Source organism: Cetorhinus maximus, chromosome 20, assembly GCF_964194155.1.
Source record: "Cetorhinus maximus chromosome 20, sCetMax3.hap1.1, whole genome shotgun sequence".
In the NCBI taxonomy this organism is placed as follows: Eukaryota; Metazoa; Chordata; class Chondrichthyes; order Lamniformes; family Cetorhinidae; genus Cetorhinus; species Cetorhinus maximus.
Genome location: NC_135898.1, coordinates 58,292,744 through 58,315,717, shown reverse-complemented (window position 1 = coordinate 58,315,717; position 22,974 = coordinate 58,292,744). Strand labels below are relative to the sequence as shown.

The following is a 22,974-nucleotide window of genomic DNA, read 5'->3' as shown; positions in this document are numbered from 1 at the left end:
TTAACTTAATAGTCCAAAAACAGTTTTAAAGCGAGGCACTTGAACTATAAACTTCAACTAACAGTTCAGGAGAGGAAACAATGAAATCAAAGTAATAGAATAGGAGCTCGATCTGAGACCTAAAGCAGCTGGTAGCAGTACAGTCAACATACATGGAGCATCCAGCCACAGTCAACCAATAGCTGAAGACGCGAGGCTCAGGAGGAGCAGAGGAGGGGAAGGATAATGGAAATCAAGCACATCCAGGTACAGCAACAGTATCATCGTCATCAGGGGCAGCCATTGGAGCAGGAGAGCTACAAAGTTGGAGAGATCTAAGGGACAAAGCTGGATGTTAATAGAAGTTTCTTAGTCGATAATGAAGTCTTTGGGAAGCTGGAACAACAACGCAAGATTTTGTACCAATTAGTTAAAAGCCTACTAGATCTCTCGCTCTGTCCCTGCTCTGATTGTGCTATTTCTGCGATGAGGGGGAAATCCTCACAATACTAGTAACCTGATCATTAGGGTGAGGAGTGGTCCCTACAATTTCCTTCCCATCTTATTATCTAATCTCATCCCATTACTTATGCACCCATTATTCATGCAGCTAATCACATAACAATTTTGGCAACGATTCTGAATGAGTCTTTTACTGGGATTCTTGCACTCCTAAATGAAACTGTAAAAATGTAATTCACCAAAGTTGCTACATTATGGTGATCTTGTCTTGGATGTTAAAGAACCATAAGGGGTTAATTTTCCAGCCATGATCTCAATTCATTCGATTGGAGCTTCATCAGTAGCGTTCATCTGGAGCATACTGCACTTTGCAAAATATAGAAAATACATTGCAGTTGCCAAGGATAAGGTTTCATATTCAAACACCTAACCTGACTGAACACAAGTGACTTGTTAGGAGACTGGCTTTATAGTTGTATTATCATATAAAACAAGAGCTGACCAGAGTTAACAAAATACAAAAGCACAGGTAAAGATTGTAAAAAGATTGGAAAAGCTTTCATGATGAGAGCAGTAACGTTGAGGAAGACAAATTTACAGTTACATAAAATTTTGCTCTGAAAAAGCCATACCTTAAGAGTTCCTTGGGGGAACTAATAGGCCTGTCGCCTGGACAATTAACCAGAACAGGTAAGGGCATATAGTGGAGGATGGGAATATGGGAGGGATCTTACTCTAAACATTTCATTAAGAGGATACAGCAAACTATAATGAACTAATCAGACACAATGGTCAGTTTTGACATTGAGTCACTGTTCCCTTATGTGTCCATCCCAGGAGTTTGTCTTATCATCAGACAACATTTGTAAGAAGACTTCTCCTTATTCAACAGAACTGCAATGTCTCTGGATCAGTTTATCATCTTCTACTGGGGTGCCTAAACTCAACATAATTCCAGTGGCAAGGTTCCTATTTCAAACAAACAAATGGTGCTGCTATGGGTCCACCATTGTCACCGATTGTCATTAACATCTTTATGCAAGAGTTCAAACAAGCAGTACTTCAAATCGGCTAGTCTCAAACCTAAACTCCGGCTTCAATATGCCGTCAACTCTTGCAGTGAACTTCAGGAGAGAAGTTCATAAGTGTTAAACTGTTGTAGGAAATGAACATTCGAATATTAATTTTACCATGGAGAGGGAATAACAACTTTCCATAACATTTCTCAACGTTCTCATCTGCATTCTCATAATGGCACACCATTATATCAATCCTACCAGAAGCCCACACATAGAGAAACCTGAATACCGATATTTTCATCACCCCTCCACCCTCCAATCAGTGTCCAACACCCTCATTAGAACAGTATGCTCCACATCTACAAGAAGAACTTTGCCATAACAAAAACAAAAATACCTGGAAAAACTCAGCAGGTCTGGCAGCATCCGCGGAGAGGAACACAGTTAACGTTTCGGGTCCGAATGACCCTTCAACAGAACTAAGTAAAAATAGAAGAGAGGTGAACTATAAGCTGGTTTAAGGGTGGGGGGGGGGTGGGACAAGTAGAGCTGGATAGAGGGCTAGTGATAGGTGGAGATAACCAAAAGATGTCACAGACAAAAGGACAAAGAGGTGTTGAAGGTGGTGATATTATCTAAGGAATGTGCTAATTAAGGGTAGAAGCAGGACAAGCAAGGTACAGATAGCCCTAGTGGGGGTGGGGTGGGGTGAAGGAATCGAAAAAGGCTAAAAGGTAGAGATAAAACAATGGATGGAAATACATTTAAAAATAATGGAAATAGGTGGGAAAAGAAAAATCTATATAAATTATTGGGAAAAAAAGGGGCACCCTGGTCCACTCCTCCATCACCCCCTACACCTCAACCCCCTCTCACAGCACCTTCCCATGCAACTGCAGGAGGTGCAACACCTGCTCTTTTACTTCCCCTCTCCTCACCGTCCAAGGGCCCAAACACTCCTTTCAAGTGAAGCAGCATTTCACTTGCACTTCCCTCAATTTAGTCTACTGCATTCGTTGCTCCCAATGCAGTTTCCTCCACATTGGAGAGACCAAACGCAGACTGGGTGACCACTTTGCAGAACACCTTCGGTCTGTCCGCAAGCATTACCCAGAACTCCCTGTCGCTTGTCATTTCAACACTCCACCCTGCTCTCATGCCCACATGTCTGTCCTTGGCCTGCTGCATTGTTCCAGTGAAGCTCAACGCAAACTGGAGGAACAGCACCTCATATTCCCACTAGGCACTTTACAGCCTTCCGGACTGAATATTGAGTTCAACAATTTTAGATCATGAACTCTCTCCTCCATCCCCACCCCCTTTCCGATCCTCCCCCCCCCCTTTTTTTCCTAATAATTTATATAGATTTTTCTTTTCCCACCTATTTCCATTATTTTTAAATGTATTTCCATCCATTGTTTTATCTCTACCTTTTAGACTTTTTCGATTCCTTCACCCCACCCCCACTAGGGCTATCTGTACCTTGCTCATCCTACTTTCTACCCTTAATTAGCACATTCCTTAGATAATATCACCACCTTCAACATCTCTTTGTCCTTTTGTCTGTGACATCTTTTGGTTATCTCCACCTATCACTAGCCCTCTATCTAGCTCTACTTGTCCCACCCACCCTTAAACCAGCTTATATTTCACCTCTCTTCTATTTTACTTAGTTCTGTTGAAGGGTCATGAGGACATGAAACGTTAACTGTGTTCCTCTCCGCAGATGCTGCCAGACCTGCTGAGTTTTTCCAGGTATTTTTGTTTTTGTTTTGGATTTCCAGCATCCGCAGTTTTTTGTTTTTATCTAAGAACTTTGCCATGTTGAGTCTACACTTCAACTCAATGGATTCCCTTCACACAAGATTAACACAACTTCTAGTTACTTGCTCTATACAACTACTTCCACTAAGAGTCAATCTCCCATATATTAGTTTCATCTCGCGCAGATTACAACATATAATCAAGCCAAAGACACAGAAGTCTGACATGTTATCCAAGAAGCTCCGCTTCATTCTTCATGCAGAGTCCTGGCATATAGGAAGGATCTGGCAGGAAGGACCTTTCTCACCACCAGCCAAGGTACGTCTTGGTGCTTGTTGGAAAGTTCTGGCAATAAGGCATTCTCCCAAATGACTTTGACAGTTTGATAGGGGAACCATCTCCTTTTCCTGCAGGGCCTCTAGGACGTTACATGCTGACCACTGCCTGATGGGCTTGTGGTCAAAAGGTGTTTCTCTGCATAAATTTTTCCACAAGGGTCAGGTGGTACGTCACGGTCCAACTACTTGGAGTGCTCCGCGGCAGTGTAACCAGGTGCATCCTTTGCAACACCGGGGACAGGTAGAACCTCAGCACTTAGTGATACTTCGTGTTTGCGTACCGAGGGTCTATACACAGCTTGATGCAGCCGCACACAAAGGTGGCCATCAGGATGAGGGCGATGTTGGGCAAGTTCTTTCCCTCTTTATTGAGAGGTTTGTACATCGTGTCCCTGCGAACACGGTCCATTTTCGACCCCTAGATAAAACGGAAGATGGCTCAGGTGATCACCACAGCACAGGGGTGAGGAATGGGCCAGACCTGCGCCACGCATAGCAACACCGAAGGTGTCTCGCACCTGATGACCAGGTTCCTACGCGCAATGGAGGGGGAGCGTCGCTCTCACATGCCCAGTTTTCTTTTCACCATAGCTACTTGCTCCTTCCAATTTCTAACACATGCTCTGGTCCCTCCAAACCATATCTCCAGCATCTTCAGGCAGTCTGACCTGACAGTGAAGGAGACAAATGATCAGTCAGCCCTGTTCCCAAAGAACATGGCCTCGCTCTTGGTTCCCGAGGCCAGTTCGAACTGGTCGCAGATGTTGATCAGTCTATGCACCGATAGCAGACCTGAGCAGAAGACGGTAACATCGTCCATGTACAGGGAGGTTTTGACCTCAGTGCCTCCGCTGCCTGGGATAGTCACTCCTCTTATGGTTGGATCCTTCCTGATGGACTCAGCAAAGGGTTCTATGCAACAGACGAACAGGACAGGGGAGAGGGGGCAGCCCTGCCTGACTCCAGATTTAATTGGAAAGATTTCTGATTCTCACCCATTGATTAAAACTGCACTACAGATGTTTGTGTAGAGCAGTTGGACCCAATTGCGGATTCACCTCCCCCCCACCCCCAATTTTGGAGAGCACATCCGCCATGTAGGTGTGCGATACTCTGTCAAAGGCCTTCTCCTGGTCCAGGCTGATGAGGCAGCTGTCCACACCCCTCTCCTGTACATAGGCAATCGTATCCCTGAGTAGCGCGAGGCTGCCAGAGATCTTACTGCCGGGCGCAGCACAGGTCTGGTCAGGGTGAATTATGAACTCCAGAGCAGACTTGACCTGATTGTTGATGACCTTGGACAGGACTTTATAGTCCACATTCAACAGTGAAATGGGTCGCCAATTTCTAATTTCCTCCCTTTCCCCCTTCCACTTGTAGATGAGGATGATGATGCCTTTCCTCATGGATTCTGACAAGCTGCCGGCCAGAAGCATACTCGTGCACTTTCAACAAGTCTGGACCGATTCAGTCTCAAAGCCAAATACAGCTCAGCCAGCAAGCCGTCTCTTCTGGGAGTTTTACTCTTCTTGAAGGTCTCAAGGGTCTTAGTCAGTTCATCAGGAGTTAGCGGTTTGTCCAGACTCTCCTGTGTACTAAGACCTCCATGTTAGCAGACAGGAAGGACTGGGACACCATGCTGTCTGTGGGCTTCACGTCATACAATCCAGCAAAAAAGGATTCACTGATCCTCAAAAAGTCATAATGCGATGACTTTACTGAGCCGTATTCTCCCCTCAAGCTGCTGATCACAGAGCTCTCTCTGTGTACCTTTTGGAAGAAGAAACGTGAACACGTCTCATCCTGCTCCACGGAGCGGACTCTGGACTGAAAGATGATCTTGGAGGCCTCTGAGGCAAAGAGCGAGGCTTGCTGGCTCTTCACTGCTTCGAGGTCCTCCTTAACATCGACCCCCATCGACTGCAGCCGGAGCAGGTTCCGCATGTTTTTCTGGAGTCGGGACATTTCCCTCTGTTCCTTTCTAGCCTTCTGAACACCTTTGAGGATGAAAAACTTCTTGATGTTCTCCTTGATCGCTCCCCACCAATGTGTCAGGGATTTCGCGGTTCTCCAACCTTTATAATCCCTCTCGAATTCCTCAATGTTCTCTGGGGCCAGCAGTTTCACGCTTAGCTTCCATGTCCCCCTGCCAACCCTCTGGTCTTCCTTTAAATGACAGTCAGCCAGTAGGAGGCACTGGTCAGAGAAGAACACCAGCTTGACTTCAGTGGGTCTGACTGTGAACACTCAGGACACCAACAGGAAATCTATCCTGGAATGGATGGGCCCATCTGGCCATGACCAGGTGTATCTATGCTGTGCTCCAATTGCCAGGTTGCTGATGACGTCATGCAGCTTGGCATCCTTTACTATTTCCATCAGGAGTCTGGACGCGACGTCCAGTCTCTGTTGGCCCTGCTGGATCGTCCAGCTGCATCGATGATGCAATTGAAGTCACTGCCCAGAATGACCGGACTGGAAGTTGCCAGGAGCGGTGGGAGCTGCTGAAGGACCACCAGCCGCTCGCTGTTTTGAGCCGGGGCGTACAAGTTAATTAACCGGAGCAGAGCCTTGTTGTAGCAGACGTATTGTACAAGAAGTCATCTTCCCACTACCTCCTTAACCTCAGAGGTGGTGAAGTTGCCTCCCCACAGCAGAATACCCAGGCCGGAGGAACGTGAGTCATTTCTTCCCGACCAGATCGATGGCCCATGAGACAATCATGACCATTGCCTGTAGGAGCTGTGGTGCAGTATCTCACAATCCTGCAGAAACAGGTCAGCTTTGACCTTGGCAAGGTAATCCAAGGTTGCAACACATCAGGTAGTAGATTTAATAGTACGCACGTTAATGGACACAATCTTTATCCACATTTTTAAAGCGTTTTGTCGTTTACCAGGCCTGTTGTCTTTGACCGTTCCAGTCCTTTGGTCTGCTCCTGCATACCCATAGTGTTCGCAAATTGTCTCACTTTGGATGGGCTGAGGAAACCGTTCTGAACCGCCCCTTTGGAGATGCTCCGCTCATGTGACATCGGGGGGTTTGTGCAAGCAGCGAGGTTTGAATTGTTCTCTGCTAGAGAAGTCTCTCTGATCTATTCCCCCTCCGAGGTGTTTCTTCCCCCAGCTTTCCGGAGCTGGGGTGCGCTGAGCGCTTCACTGCTCTCAGCTTCTTGGGGCTGGGGTGCGCTGGCCTTCAAGTTGAGGGCAAAGTTGGGGTGCGTTGGCCTCTTTGTTGTCTCCAATGTTCTGGAGCTCGGGTGTCTCCTCTTCCAGCTCCCTAGAGTTTTGCCAAATTTTCTGTAGGTGCCGCCCTTGCCCTTCTTCATCCAAAGGGCCGGAGCCTCTGTCATCCGTAGCAGATTGGAGTCGCCTCTTGCTACTCGTCTGGGGAGTGGCTTGGTCCCTGCTTAGCCCCTTCTTTTTGGTCTTTTTCACCAGCTGCCACGCCCTGGCTGACGTCTGCTGGTTCCTCGTCCATCGATTCGTTCTGGAGTGAGGGGTTTGGGGGGCGGTGCAGTTGTTTGGCCATCTGCCGCCTCAATCTTTTCCTTCCTCTTGTCTCTCTGGTGTCCTCCTTTGTCCCACTGTGCTCGCTGGAGGCTTTAGTGGGTAGAGGTTTGCAAGTCTCCTTGACAGTAGTGACAGTCACCGTTTCGTCTGCTTGCCCTCCTTGGTTTTGGCTGCCCGTGCATAAGTGAGGCAGCGTTTGGGGCAGGTCTTGTAGAGGTGGCCTGAGTCACCACACAGCACTTAGTCTGTTTGGAGTCCTTTGTCTGGTGCCCTTCCTGCTTGCAATTCTTGCAGAGGACAGCACTGCAGTTGGCCGCCACATGACCTGATTTGCCGCATTAGCGACAAACATTGGGCTGCCCGGCGCAGGTACGGTAGCCTCGGCTTGCCCCGATAAAGATGCTGGAAGGAGAGTGGAGGATTACTCCCATACCATCCAGCTCGAATATTACCATGACCTGGCATTTGCTGGTCCAAATCCCGAAGGCATCTTTGACCTTGGTCCAGTTCCCAACCTTGATGATGTATCTGGCAAGGAAGGTGAGCATATTGACGGCAGGAACATGGGGGTTGTGGAGGTGCACAGTGGCCACACGGTCCCGTTGCAGTGGCAGAGTGAAGAGTGGCTCTGCTGTGAGGATTCTCAGCTGTGGCTGGTCTCTCTTCAACTTGAACACCTTCAGGAACTTGAAGGTCACATCAAAGTATCCAGCACTGGGGAAGTCCTGCAGACGGTAGATATTCGCGGCTTCAAATCCACAGGATTCCAAGAGGATTCTCTTAATGAAGGTGGCACGGTTGATGGGTGTACCTCCTTCGCTGTCTTTCACCGCCACCCTAATGGTGTTACGTACCCCCTGGTTCAGAGCTCGACTGGTTGCAGCCATCACCTCCAAGTTCCCAATGTTAGGCACTGAAGCCCCTTCAAGGAGAACAAACAACCACAGCAGAGCTTCCAATACCAAAGGGCTAAAAGGCCAAAGCCTTTGCTGAAACCCCCCAATAGAATAAATGATACCCACAAAAACAACACTTACATGCAGAGGAGACCATGATCATGGTCTCTCCCATGCCAGGTAAGTGGCTTGGTGGTGATGGTAAAGTGGGGGATATGCCAGGCCATGAAGGTACAGATTGTGGTCGCATACAATTCTGCTGATGCCGGTGGCCCACAGTACCTCATGGTTGCTGTTAGGAAATAGAGAAAGTTTAAGCAAGTTATATTGGTATTTACAGGCGTTTGGAATAAGTTTTAGCTTTAAAGTTTAAGTTTGATTTGTATTTGTGTGCGTGTGTGTGTGTGTGTTAAGAAAGGTCAAATTGAGTTTTAGTTTCACATTAACAGGTACTTGCGTTTCTAATGAGAGTTTTACAACTATAAGCTAAGTTTACGCAAACAAGAGTACAATAATTGGGCTGTTGCCTAGCAATAGGGGGCCAGAGAGGCAGGTACCTCCTACAGACACACACACGCAAGAGAAACAGTAGTTTTGATTTGGAAGCTGTGGAGTTCAGTTTTTGAAAGTTGCTGCCAGGAGAGACTGGAGCAAAGGGGACAGATAGCCAGTCCCAACTGAAAGGAAAACCCCAAAATTCCAGGGGAGTGGAAGAGGGGAAAGTCCAAAGAAGATCTTCTAGTCAAAGGAAGAGCAAGGGCCTGGAAAAGGGTCCTGTTAAGTGAAGTTAAGAGCGAAGGGCAGAGAAAAAGGCTCCAAGCTTCAGGTATAAAGAGACAAAAGCTGCAGAAAGCAGATTTAAAGCGAGAACAGCTTACAAGAGACAAGAATGTCCAAAGGGACAAATGAAGGTCTGTAACTCTTTGCTATGGACATGTAAAGAAGTAGTACTACTGTTGTCGGCTGAGTCAGTGAGAGTGCATGGAAGACAGCTTGAGTGCATGTGGTGACCCAGGGGATAGGAACATCGGAAGGAGAGTTCAAAATCCTGGAGGTGAACCCTTGCGGAAAGCATTTGAGAAAAAGCATCGGTTTGGAAGATGATTCCTAAACAAGTTCTTGGAGAGTGGAGATTGGATACCCTCATGTGAAAGACAAAGTTCAGTGAAACTGGTTGGCTCACAGGGAGTTGAGGAGAGATCCATAGCATCTGGCTGAGGTGGCATCTGTCACTTGGTTTCAGAGTGTGGTGTGTCTGACCACAGGGTGCCTATTGGTACTTGGACTGTGTACTTACTGTGGACATTAGAGTATAATATAGTTTTTGTAACTTGTGTTATCCTTACAAATCTGTATATATCCGTAAAGGTAAAATTGTGGGTGAAGGAGTATTATAATATACTTAATCTTTACTCGTTGAATAAATGTTTTATTCTTTTGTAAAAGGTTTATCAGCTGACTCTTGTGACAGTTCAGCAACTACTCTCCACATATCTAAACAAACAAATGTTAGGATCTATCAAGCTGGGTTCCACTCTGGGATCAAGCTTGTCCAGGGGTAACCTCAGCCGAGTTCATAACAGTTGCCCAGTCTTGAGGTGCAAGGTCTGTTTGAAATCTATCCCATTTAGCACGACGGTTGTGCTACACAACACGATGGAGGGTATCCTCAATTTGAAGACGGGCTTCGCCTCCACAAGGAGCATTTGGTGGTCACTCCTGCCGATACTGTCATGGGCAGATGCATCTGCAGTAGGCAGGTTGGTGAGGATGAGGTCAAGTATGTTTTTCCCCCTTATTGGTTCCCTCACCACCTGCTGCAGGCCCAGTCTAGCAGTTATGTCACTTAGGACTCAGCCAGCTTGGTCAGTAGTGATGCTACCGAGCCGCTCTTGGTAGTGGACATTGAAGTACCCCACCCAGAGTACATTCTGTGCCCTTGCCGCCCTCAGTGTTTCCTCCAAGTGGTGTTCAAAATGGAGGAGTACAAATTCATCAGCTTGGCGGGGGGGAGCAGTACATGTTAATCAGCAGGAGGTTTCCTTGCCCATGTTTGACCTGATGCCATAAGACTTCATGAAGGCTGGAGTCAACGGTGAGGACACCCAGGGCAACTCCCTCCCGACTATACCACTGTTCTGCCGCCTCTGCTGGGTCTGTACTGCCGATGGAACAGGACATTCCCAGGGATGGTGATGGTGGTGTCTGGGACATTGTCTGTAAGGTATGTTTCCATGAGAATGATTATGTCAGGTTGTTGTTTGACTAGTCTGTGACACAGCTCTCCCAATTTTGGCACTAGGCCCCAGAAGTTAGTGCAGAGGATTTTACAGGGTCGACAGGGCTGAATTTGCTGTTGTCGTTTCCAGTGCCTAGGTCGATGCTGGGTGGTCCTCCGGTTCCATTCCATTTCCATAATGAAAGATAACAAACTCTGGCTAACAAAGAATACTGCTAGTGACTTGGTCTTAGTGCTCTGGATGGGAGGAAAGCTAGACTGGTGGACCTTGAACAGTGAGGGATGAAAAAGATGAGCAAGGAGATGGATAGCAATAATTTTCAGAACCTGAAGGGAAAGTTGAAATTGCTCTTCATCATTTATCACAGGAAATTATATTTTTCTAGCTGTACCATTTCCATTTACAGAGTGAGCTTTCCATTAACTCCAACACCAACTTTGGAATGAACTGTCACATGTATAACTACCAAATATAATTCAATGCTTTTGAAAGAAAAACAATCTCAGCAGCATTTGATCAGTTCTTATGACAGCTACACAACACACATATTCAGTTATGCCATGTTTTCACACTTGATGCGTATTCACACCTGTTAAATCCTGCTCATCTATTCTGTAACTTGCAGATTTCATTGCAATTTCCAGGACCCGGATACAGCCATCATCTGAAGCCAGAACCACTTTATCAGAACTGCACCAATCTACATCAAGAATCCTGTAGTTGACATTCCGGCCAGTTCTCATGCTGCTTACCATCTGAACCTAGAACAGAATATTCTAACCTGATTAATTATATATTTTTAAATGCAGTTAAAGTATTTTTTATTAAATTTGTTTCAATAGTTTATCCCACGATATGCATTTGATCAAAAAGGACAATGTGACAATTTTAAAAAGTGAAGTAAGCTTAACATAATTTAATAACAGTACATGAAGCATTGTGAGTTTTAACTTAATTTGCACAATGCAAGTTTAAATCGCAAGAAACACTTTCAAAAGAAAAGAGGAACAGGAAAAGATTGAACTAACACATTTACTACCTCCAAAGTATCCCAGATTTCAGCCCCATCATTAAACATCATCAACAGCTTCAGGTTTCCCTTTCCAGGAGCAAAGCGGATCTTCTTTACCCAGCCACGATGAGTAGGAATTCCTCTATTAAATAAATACAGCAACAAACTGAATCCTATCAAATTATAATGCAGAGCAAGAATTTCAATGATGAGCCTCAACATTTGATTTTTTTCAACAATAAAAAAATCAACACATTGTCATACTATGATGTAGCTGAGACTGACAACCAAGTAGTGTGTACCTGTACCCCACCACTTCTGAAGTGAATCCACATCACTACATACAGGACCTCAAACATTAGTGGCCTAAATGCAAAAACATCACACCACCTTAGGATACTCAAACATTTTATTACTAAACACAACACCCCAGAACTTCTAATATCTTTTACCTTGAAAGTCTAGCTTTTAAATCCCAGAAGTTCACATTCCCATCAATGTCTCCTAGTATCAGGAAGTCTGCTTTCCATGCAAGGCATGTAATGGTTCCCATGCTTCCCTGCAATTAGTTGTGAGAGCTATTTCAGCATATTAAAATATTTAAATAGAAAAACAAAAATGTACTACAGCAGCAAACTGTATTCTGACACAAACTACATACGCACTGTAAAGATTTCTGCTTGTATAGATAGTTTATAGAACCCTGACTAATTCCTGTGGAAATCAGTCTTCATACACTTCAGCACTTATGTGCTGTGCGATTTTAGCTTGAAGACAGTTTTATTAAAACATACATACTCAGTTTATTTTAAAAATAAAAAGAACATTTTGGTACTAAAAGGTTCTATTTGCTTCACACATCTAAGCTCATATTTTATTATCTGGATCGGAGCTTTTATTTTAGGTGAATCCATGATTATGTTTGCACTGAGGATCTCCATGCCCATGCTGTTCACCTCTGCTCTTGAATGGTTTGATGATTAATTTCTTATTACTTTGGACATGTTCAAGGCCTCTGACAGGGTCTGCTACCTTGCACATCTCAACAAGTTAAGATCATTTGGACTTTTACCAAACTATATTCATGGATACCCAGTGTCCTCTGAGATTTCTTTAATTGTACAACAGTTGGCATTGTAACTCAGCAGCTTCCCATTAGACAGATGACACGTTGACATTTTCTCCATCAATCAGAGAATACAGAGCAGCGATATAAAAACAAAATATCAGTAGTAGCAGTCATGAAAGCAATTCACATTTAAGGTACAGTTGTGCTGACTGTATCAGGCAGCCCCAATAAAAAAAATACCAGAGTGAAGCCATTAGCATTACCTGGTGCCGTTTGTATTTAAAGGGAATGTAATATTCTCACGCTGCTCTTATTTTGAAATATCATATTTATTAATTCATAAATTCACAGATCAAACTACAAGTGAAATAAAAGAGAGCACTATTGTCATAGATTCACATGGGTCTCTGAACCATCACCATCTGGCAAAAATGCACCCTTAAGTGCAGTAACTCATTTGGCATTTAAGAAACATTCCTTATACCTAAACACAAGTGTTGCACGTCAAAAAAATCAGGATGTAAGCATACTGGTTTTGTAAAGGGAGGTGCCTATAAATGTAACAGCAATTCATTAAAACATTCTGGAAATTTTTTGATGTTTTACAATTAGTTACACCGTAAAGAAACAAGCAGTTAAAAATAAAATGAAGCACATCAGCCTGAAAAACATGTAGTGTTACAGTGGTTACCAATTAAGATAGCATCATACAAATGCTGAGGCACTTAATAGCAGTAAACCCTAGAAATGGACCCCCATTTCACAATTATTCAGCTTGTAAAGACAACTTATTTTGTAGTGAAATCATATTGAACTTAACTTTAGTGCAGCAGACCAGTACAACAAAAAAGTAATTCCCTACTTCCATTGCTATATATATATATATATATATATATGTATGTGAAATTATCCTGAGAATTAATACACTCAACAGGAAGCAAAGATCTGAAGGGTTTCTTTCATAATATAGTCAGTGCCATGCGCACTGGCCCTGCAAAGCCCTTGTGACTCAGCCTCTTGCAGTCCATTTCATTTCTATTTTCAATTTTACTTTTATGCTACTGGGTTTGCCTATTTGAACTTGGTGGGGCTGCTTGTTACAAAGGTCAATCTTAGCAGTGTTCCCCTCAATGGTGAACAAATCCTAATCAACTAAAACGGTGCTGAAGACAGAGCTTCCAAATAAATATCAGATCCAAATTTGAATGGTTGAACTCAACTACATTAAAAAATATAACTGGAGGGCAAAACTCAGCACAAAATTGAACACAGCATTCAAATTCAAATAGGCAGAGACCCCATTCCATCCAAGGCAGTCACTGTGCACTAATTGCTTCCCCTAATAAGGCACCTATGAGAGAACACTTTCTGCTTTTGCAACTAAGAGCAAGACCGAACTCGCCATGGAATGCAGAAGAAAAGCTTTTGCTCTGTCCATTATCAATTCCGCTCCCAACTTCAGAAAGGGGAGATACATTAAAAGAACAAATTTCTGTTGAATTTGTAAGACCTTTCTTTATGGAGTGCCAAGTGAGGGTATTGAACCATACTAATTTAGCACCTGTGGGAATGATAACTGGTTAACTGGATATTGTAACATTTAAAGGTACATCAGACCCTACCTCAAAACTGAAACTGACTGTTGAAAGATATAACTGGACACAGATCAGTCCAAGCAACAGTTGTTGAGTCTACTGATGCAGTACAAGCAAGCCGAAGGAGATTTAAAAAGCAGCATTCTTCCAGACACTTGGAATTTCCTAAGCCTTGGCCTTGCAAAGCTGTACCCGAGGTTAGGTGAGGGGGAAAATATTCACCCTGTCTTAAGCAAGTTGGAGACTCTTAAGTACAGCGATGGGTTTTCACATACATCAGACAAAAAAAAAATCAACCAATCTTTTGAATCTTTGACTGACATTTTTGTGCTAACAGTTCTGTGATTATGTGAATTAGGCTCAGCTTTTTGCCACGATCTCACGCCCCAGGTGGATTAATATTGGGACCATTACAGGTCCAAGGGCAGAGGAAACTCTCATCCTACAAGTCTGAGCTGAACTCAGGTCCGAGGTAATAAGCCAGTGTCTAACCAACTGGACAACTCAGTCCACCTGGAAAGCAGTGTTATAACAGAACACAGAAGAATGGGTGACGTGGGGGGAGAAAGCAGGAGGGAAGATAATTTGGTCAATCAAGACCAGTCTTTCTATAGGCTATACATAGCATACTCTAGAAAATCCAGATGAATGTTCTGCACCAATAATCACTTATATCCAAATGCAACCGAGCATTCGAGAATATCAACCTAGTCTTGTATCACTATATTAAACTTACGCCTTTTGTTTCGGTTATAAAAAATAAAAATCGAAATTTACCCAACGCTGTTAATTGATTCTAAGTATTGAAAATAGCAACCTAAAAATCAGTGACAAATTCAAAATATCTAGACACTATTATCAGTGGCAGCACAGAAATGTCTAATAGCGCTTATTGCACCAGATGGTTAATTGTCATTTCCACTCATGGTTATTTGGTAGGTTGTGTAATTTGACAGCACTTCAGTCAGAATGCAAAATAAATCCATTAGTTCACAGTGAGAATTGTCTTTAATTGTACTCACATCTGGAGGAATTCTGGCCCCGTCCTTCACCAAGTTTCCTTCTACAGTGAGATGGAAGACCTGTCCATCGTTGTCAGTAAATATAAAGTGCTCACGTGCAGAAATGTTATGGCTAATTTCAGCTTTACTTTCTGCCTCCTGCAGCAAACTGGAGAATTAAAATATCAGATTTATTGAATTCATAACCAAATCATCTCGACTTTTTTTGACAATCATAATAATTCATGCGCGAAGTTAATTGACTTAAAAGCCAACTCACTTAAAAAGATACACAGTGACAGCATCATTCCTAGTATGAAATAAAGAAAAAGTGATAAACGAGAATCAGAGAGAATGAAAACTAATGCGTGGCTACCTTCATTCCTTACTTAGCAAGAGCTCAGTCTTCCAGTAGAACAAAGAAACTCAAAGTAAAGAGAGGAATTCTGTTATGGAGGGGTCATCAGTGTTACACATACTGGTACTATAAGCCCATGCATGCTGGCTTCTGCAACCTCATTTTCTAGCCCCTGCTTGCTATACCCCACACCATCAGGGCCTTGCAAAATCAAGCCTATTAATGCCAACAGAACCCAGTCATCCTTTCTAATTCACCTGATCATAGGCGACTCAATGTTACTGGCTTCTGCATCAGAGCCAACAGTTTGTCTGGCCATTGCTTCTCGTACTGCCAGCTGCTTTCTGCGCAGACTCCGCAGGTTGTGAGTAGGAGACCATTCCTGTAGGTAAAGAAGCATAGTGAGTGCTACTGTTTTCCATTTATCAAAAAAAACTTTTTTTTCCCCACACAATGTATTAAACTGAGCATGTCAAAGATCAGAAAGCACCCTTGCATCCTTTGTCATATCTGGCATGGGCGCCAGCTATAACATCATTCAAAGTGGCCATACAAGTCCTGCTGACTGTTAAGTCCATACAGAACTTAGGTGACATTAGTGCTTCAAGTGCTGGATGTTACGATCTCCAGTGGCGTGGGACACAGACTGGAATTTACAAAATTAGCGACAAAAGCAGTCCTCAATTGTGCATCCCTTTCACTTATTTATTTGTTTGGATTTCTCATCACAGAATCTTAACAGCACAGAAGGAGGCCATTCAACCCATTGTGTCTGCACCGGCTCTCCAAATGAGCATTATGCCCTAGTGCCACTGCCTCACCTTTTCCCCGTATCCTTGCACATTGCTTTTATTAAAATAATCATCTAATGCCCTCTTGAATGCCTCAGTTGAACCTGCCTCCACCACACTTACAGGCAGTGTATTCTAGACCCGAAACACTTGCAGTATGAAAAGGTTTCTTCCAATGTCACATTTACTTCTTTTGAAAATCATTTTAAATCTATGCCCTCTCATTCTTTATCCTTTTACAAATAGGAACAGCTTCTCCCTATCTACTCTGTCCAGCCCTCTCATGATTCTGAGCACCTCTATCAAATCTCCTCTCAGCCTTCTCTTCAAGGAGAACATTCCCAACCTCTCCAATCTATCCTCATAGCTGAAGTTTCTCATCTCTGGAACCATTCTTGTAAACCTCTTCTGCACTCTCTCCAATGTGTTCATATCCTTCCTATAATATGGTGCCCAGAACTGTACACAATATTCCAGTTGAAGTCTAACGAGTGTCTTATATAAAGTCAGCATAACCTCCCTGCTCTTGTACGCTATACCTCTATCAATAAAGCCCAGGATACTATATGATTTATTAACTGCTCTCTCCACCTGTTCTGCCACCTTCAATGATCTATGCACATAGACAGCCAAGTCTTTCTGCTCCTACACCCCCTTCAAAATATTTTATATTATTTGTCCATGTTCTTCCTACCAAAATGCATCGCCTCTCACTTCTCTGCACTGAACTTCATCTGCCACTTATCTGCACACTTCACCAACTTGTCCATGTCCTCTTGAAGCTCCACACCATCCTCCTCGCAGTTCACAACATTCCCAAGCTTCGTATCATCCGCAAACTTTGAAATTGTTCCCTGCACGGCAAGATCTAAATCACTAATATATATCAGGAAAAGCAAGAGTCCCAATACCGACCCCTGGGGAACTCCAATACAAGCCTTCCTCCAGCCTAAAAAATATCCATTGACTAGTACTTTCTGCTTCCGGCTTTTCACCCAATTTTGTATCCACGTTGCTACTGTCCCTTTATTCCATGAGCAATAACTTATCCCACAAGTCAGTTGTGTGGCACTGTGTAAAATGTCTTTTCAAAGTCCATGTACATCACATCACAGCATTGCTCTCATCGACCTTCTCTGTTACCTCTTCAAAAAACTCCAATAAGTTAGTTAAACATGATTTCCCCTTCAGAAATCCATGCTGGCTCTTCCTTATCAACCCATATTTTTCCAAGTGGCTATTAATTTACCATTTTGTGTTGGCACAATCAACACTGAAATCAAGATTCACATGCTTCTGGGGATCATTCTAGAGCACACAATAATTCTGCTGTGTTAGTTATCCCTGAAATGTTAGTAAAGTCACACACAAGTGAACACAAATGATCTAGAGGTTGGAATTGAGGGAGTGATAGCAAATTTGTTGATGAGACCAAACTTGGGGAGAGTGGAGGGGAGTGGTGAATTTGAGAGATTTGCGAAAATATCTAAGAGAACATAGACAGACTAGGATGATGGGCAGAAGGGTGGTAGATGCAGTTAACTGTTAATAAATGCAAAGTAGTATATAAAAATCAATGGAAAAGTTGCACTGTAGATTCAATAGAATGTTTTTAGTAACGATTAATTAGTTTACAAACAGACACTAAAGAGTTTAGGGTTAATTCCACTGGCATGATTTGATATCAGGAAAATAGCAATGCATTCTTTCCACTTGTCAGAGAGAAGGTATGAAAGGGCACAAATTTAAGATAATCACAAAAATTAAAGGTGATAATATAAAAAAGCCTTTACACACATGGTTAGAAAATGGAAATCTGTGCTACATAATTATTGAAAAGGAGCCCATAAATTATTCTAGAGGGGAATTAGGTGTTTGAAAAGAGGTATATCAAAGGATATGGGAGTAAACAAGAGAGATGAATTAGATTAGGTAGCTCGCTTGATGACTCAAATAACTCATTTCTGTGCTCTGATGTTCTATGATTTTATGAAAATACTTATGTTGACTCTGTCACTATATCATCTATATTCTACTAGTGTAATTAAAAATGCAAGCACTGGATATTTATTCATTTAAGGAACAAACTGATCTCAATCCAATTTTAAACTGAATTTTCAGAAGAGAAAAACTCCAAATATCCCTGGCTCAATATCCATTATTAGAAGCATTGGACAGAATTTAGCCCTCGAAGGGCAGGCGGGCAGCTGAACTCCGCCGCCGAAACAGGCCCTGCCGTCATTTTGAGTGGGCGGGCCGCCCAACGGGAAGCGCTATGTGCTTCCTGTGCAGGGGGGTGGATTCCCCAACTGTCAAAGTGCGCTCTTTTGCGCATGTGTGCGAAAGAGCGCACTGCTCCCTGAGACTAAGTGCTGACTCAGGGAGAGTACTGAAAGTTTAATAAACCTAAAAAATAGCAAAATAGAAAAATTATTAACACGTCCCCCTCATGTGACAATGTCACACGAGATGGGACATGTTAATAAATATTACATAAAGTTTATTAAAGTTTTTAAAAACAGACATGAAACCTCATCCCGCCGGTGGATGAGGTTTCATGTTTTTTCAGAAGCCCTCTGGGGCTCCTGGCCTGTCCGCCAGCCTGAAGGTTGGACGGGCAGGTCCTTTAATTGGGTTAATTATCCTGTCAATGGCCTCAATTGGCCATTGACAGGTCAGCGGGCGGACAGCTGATTTCACTGTCCCCCACCTTCCTGAATATTTAAATGGGGTGGGATGACATCGGGGGTTTCCCCGTCCCCAACAGAAAAATTCTGGCCATTAATTTCACAATACTTAATCAAAACCTGTTATGCCAATCTTGCAAAAAGAAGTTAAAAATGTTGGCAACAATCCAATATATATAACTATTTATAAAAAAAATTTGATAAGTCAGTAGGGCATTTTTTGTCTGATTCCTGGGATATTCCAGTCAATGAAAAAAACTTGCCTATTTCTGAGCAAATGTCTAAAATTTTCCCCTATTTCTTTCAGCGATATGTTCACCAATCCCCCAATGTATACTTCTACAAATATCATTGATTGCTTTTTCAGGTGATTATTTTGTTAACCACATAGGCTATTACATCACCAGTTTTTCTTTAACAGGCCACAACTCCAGGTTTGTAATCTGCTTCATTTTTAGAGTTCTCATTCTTCTCCTCTGCCTTTTACCCACATGGCTTCATCAAATTAACACATACTAATTTTCCCTTGTAGCCATTTAGGGTTCTAGGCTCTCATCCTTTCTATCCACCCTTCTACACACGTCTATTTTGAAATGTACATTTTTTTCCAAAATATATGTTTTTAACTTTCAGAACGCTACCAAAATGAAATGGCAAATACACGCTACGAATTGATAACAGCAGTTGGGTTTGAACCCAAACCCTGAAACAGGTGTAATGGCACAGGAGCAGGGAAACAGTGTAAATTCCTCAAAGAATGCAAAATATCCATGCCTATAGAAGTTTATTAAATCACATACTGATGAACAAGCTGCACATGTTCTACCACATGAAAAGTTTAGGAGCCTCCGCATGCTTCCCTCTAAAGCTCCTGCGCAGCAACGTGAGATGGCTTATTAAGCATATGCAATAGGAATAGTGGGAAGAAGTTCCTACTTCTGATCATGCTAGAGGAGATTCCTGGACGTGGCGACTGATCTTGAGAAGAGAGAGGGGCATTCGGATAGCCTATATTTCTGCATTTTACATCTGCAACTCAATTCCTATTCTGTCACAGTCCACTTTGAAGAAAAACAACAAAGATAAAAGTTTGTTTTTTAAGCTTTTCACCTTCATCGCATTGCCTTAACATTGCAGCTCAGATGCAAATGCTTTGCTGTAGGCGAAACTCTTGTCTAGTTCAAAGCTGAATACAATGGAATCTGTCCTACACACTGTGAACACCACCATAGCAATCAAGTATATAATAATAATAGAAAACGTTGAACAGAGAGAGATCTGCCAGAGAAGATAGGTTAACATCTTGAGAAGAGGTGCCCTGGTCAGAACTGAGAGTCTCCACACAATTATTAGTTCACCTTTTCCTTTTAAAATGCTGACAAACCAGTGTATTGACAGAATTTTCAATTATTCTTTCTTGTACTATGAAAACAGGCTTCTTAAAGTTTTCTATGAACCTCCTGGACCAATCAACATTTTTATTAATCTGCCTCTATACATTAGTGCTCCTGTGTGATATAGTGAGTTTCAGCGATCACATAAGGTTGCAATCTAATTTCACTAGTGTGCAGTGAGGGTTACTGCTCTGAGACAAGGTATTGTGAATTGTTATGAGAAGGATTTTTTTTCTAATTAATACGAGTATGTATCCCAGGGGGCATTTTCATACAGGAACTCTTCTCTCTAATGAGTGGCAGTTGTTGCCACCTTGTTAGTAGTTCTTATGGCTTCGATATGCATTCCAAATTTAGATCAGTTGATGCTCATTTCCTTATTCTTATTTTAATTGGGTCAAATTTTTTGTTTCCAGTCGTACTACTTTGCTTTTGGCAGTGATTTTGAATGTTATTTACCATTTTGAAATCAATTTGTGTGGGAGGTGTCTCACTTTCCTTACTGCAACAATTTTCAGTTTCAACGTGGACTAAACTGTTTAACTTGTTTTTTTCCCTCATTGTGAATGGCACTAAATCTCCATAGGACTCAAATTATTGTTTGCTGAGTGCAGTTCATTTCATCAAATGAATTCAAGTTATGTAAAATGCATTCTTACCCAGTTTTTCATGTTGTCTTCCACTTCACCTAATTGGATCTGATGTGTTTGAATTCATTATGTGGCCAGTGTTGTGACCCTGGACTAGACCCTCAAATGTTTGGTAGAATCCAGTTAGGGACCAGTAACTTTTTGTTTAAAGTAGACCAAGTCTGAGATTCAAGACACTTGCTAAGAGATTAAAGTCACAAGATTCCACAGGTTTTGAACAAAGATAAACTTTACTATACAAGGTCTGAAAGATAAAACAATTTACAATATCTATTTCATGCTCTAATATTCAGGGTTAATATGAGGTACGTGTGAATTAACAGGCAAACTGTGGTTGGACACACCACACTGTACAATGAATGGCAGATGCGGCCATTCCACGGATTTCTCAACAACCCAGTCAGGAAGATATAATAATTTTTCATAACGTTATTGGAATTTATTGTAGAGTAACAGTGAGGTCTGTCTATGCGTGTGTGCGACTTAATTGAATTAAAGACAGCTGGTCTGAAGGTTTTGAATGTGTCAGAAGATAAGCTAGATTTTAAATGTTAAGCAGGTAAATATGGGAGAAGTTTTAGAATGTGAGGTGCAATGGGAGCATTTGCATTTTTAAATAAACCAGACTAGTTTGAATTCAAAAAAGAGGATGAAATATTTCACCTAGCCAGGGGAAGTTAAGAAACAGTGTGTTTATTTCTCCCAAAAATTACTGGTAAATTGGTACTATGATTTTTTATTATTAGAGAGATAAGTCCAAAGACATTAAAATAATGGGAATTTGAATTCAAAGGGGAAAATATGTATAAAGGAGAGAAGGCTGTAAGGGGAGGCATTCTAAGATTTAACAAGTATGTAAAGCCTCCAGCATCTAAGCCTCAAGGAACTGAAGCTGAGAAAACTCACTTTGAATTCAACTATCCAAGGTGTGCACTTTGCCTGGGTCTGTTTAAATCTGTTTCTTAACAGAGGTGTAACTGGGGTTAGATTAATTAGGGGATTTAGAAGTTATTATAGTAGTAATTTGTAGATCTATGTATGTGCTTCAAATCATTTCTTCTATTAGTAAAGGTTTAATTTAGTTTTGTGAGAAACCTGTAAGATTCGGTGGTCTTATTACTACAGAATTCAAAGCCCACATCTTGAAATACATACAAATTGCAAACAGTTGTGGCAACTGCTCTGGGATTTGAGCAGCTCAGCATTTACCATCGGCTGTGACATAACACCACTCAGACATCAGCAAACCCTGAGAGTCAACCAAACTCGTTGAAACTGTGTCTCTCTCACAAGAGATTCCAGTCTTCACCTTTGAAGATCTCGTCTTGAAATCTTTCTCCAAAAGTTGCTCCAACTCGGATGATCTCAGCGATGGCCCACCTCGCAGGTTTTCATGCTGGTCTCCCAAGATTCCGTGCCCTAGGTTCCAGAATCTGCACCCCAGCACCAAACACAACTTCAGCTCTTTGGCTGCACCAAGCAGAATACTACTGCTCCAAAGGGTTACTTCATCCCAATGCCCGCAGTACAGAGTCTCCAACCTTCTGCTGCCTTCTCCAATCACCTGGGCTTCTCCCAAGCCTTCATTACTTAAAGTCTGCCAAACAACCCTTATTCTGTTTGCAGCCTCTTTCTCTGCTCCTTTCTCTTTCTTCTTAACTGGGACCTCTCCCTGTCCCCTGTCTGGGACTCCTCTTTTGGGACCTCAGCCTGTCCATCTGGTGGTTCCTCTCCACCGTCTTGGGGCTCCCTCCTATTACGGCACTATATTGGGTCCTATGATCAAATTCTCGCGTTGATTTTCCACAGGCGCACTGCTGTCAGGATGGCTGAGCCTTTTAACTGGAGGAGAAACCCAGAAGAAAGCATACATGGCCAGACACGCTGCCACACACTGCGCATGCGCTGAAACCTGGCAGCCTGCCGGAGATCATAGGCTTCAGCCTAAGCCATTATATAGCCCAGTTTGAATTTCTGACTGCTGATTAAGGCAATTAAATAGTTAAAATCAGGCTGAGAATAGTTACATCAGCTGTCTAGGTGTCAGTTTGCCTGGCTCAAAACAGCCACATTTATTTTAATTACGCTATGTGCTATTCAAATCATCTATATCAGCTTTAAAGAAACAAGCAAAAGGTTTGAACACAGTAGCTTGAACTTATGATGACACCTTATCGTTAAGCAAGAACCATGTATTTTAATAGGTT

General features: G+C 42.6%; 1 protein-coding gene across 1 annotated transcript in view; it reads right to left on the bottom strand.

Moving 5' to 3' along the window:
* wdr11 (WD repeat domain 11) overlaps nt 1-22,974 on the bottom strand; it is a 121,208-nt gene that overhangs the window by 33,585 nt on the left and 64,649 nt on the right. Inside the window, exons 15-19 of the mRNA XM_078564772.1 lie at nt 15,503-15,627; nt 14,909-15,056; nt 11,675-11,781; nt 11,250-11,364; nt 10,800-10,971 (exon numbers count right to left, since the gene is read on the bottom strand). Of these exons, the coding sequence (XP_078420898.1) occupies nt 10,800-10,971; nt 11,250-11,364; nt 11,675-11,781; nt 14,909-15,056; nt 15,503-15,627 (667 nt within the window). The remainder of the gene's footprint in view (nt 1-10,799; nt 10,972-11,249; nt 11,365-11,674; nt 11,782-14,908; nt 15,057-15,502; nt 15,628-22,974) is intronic.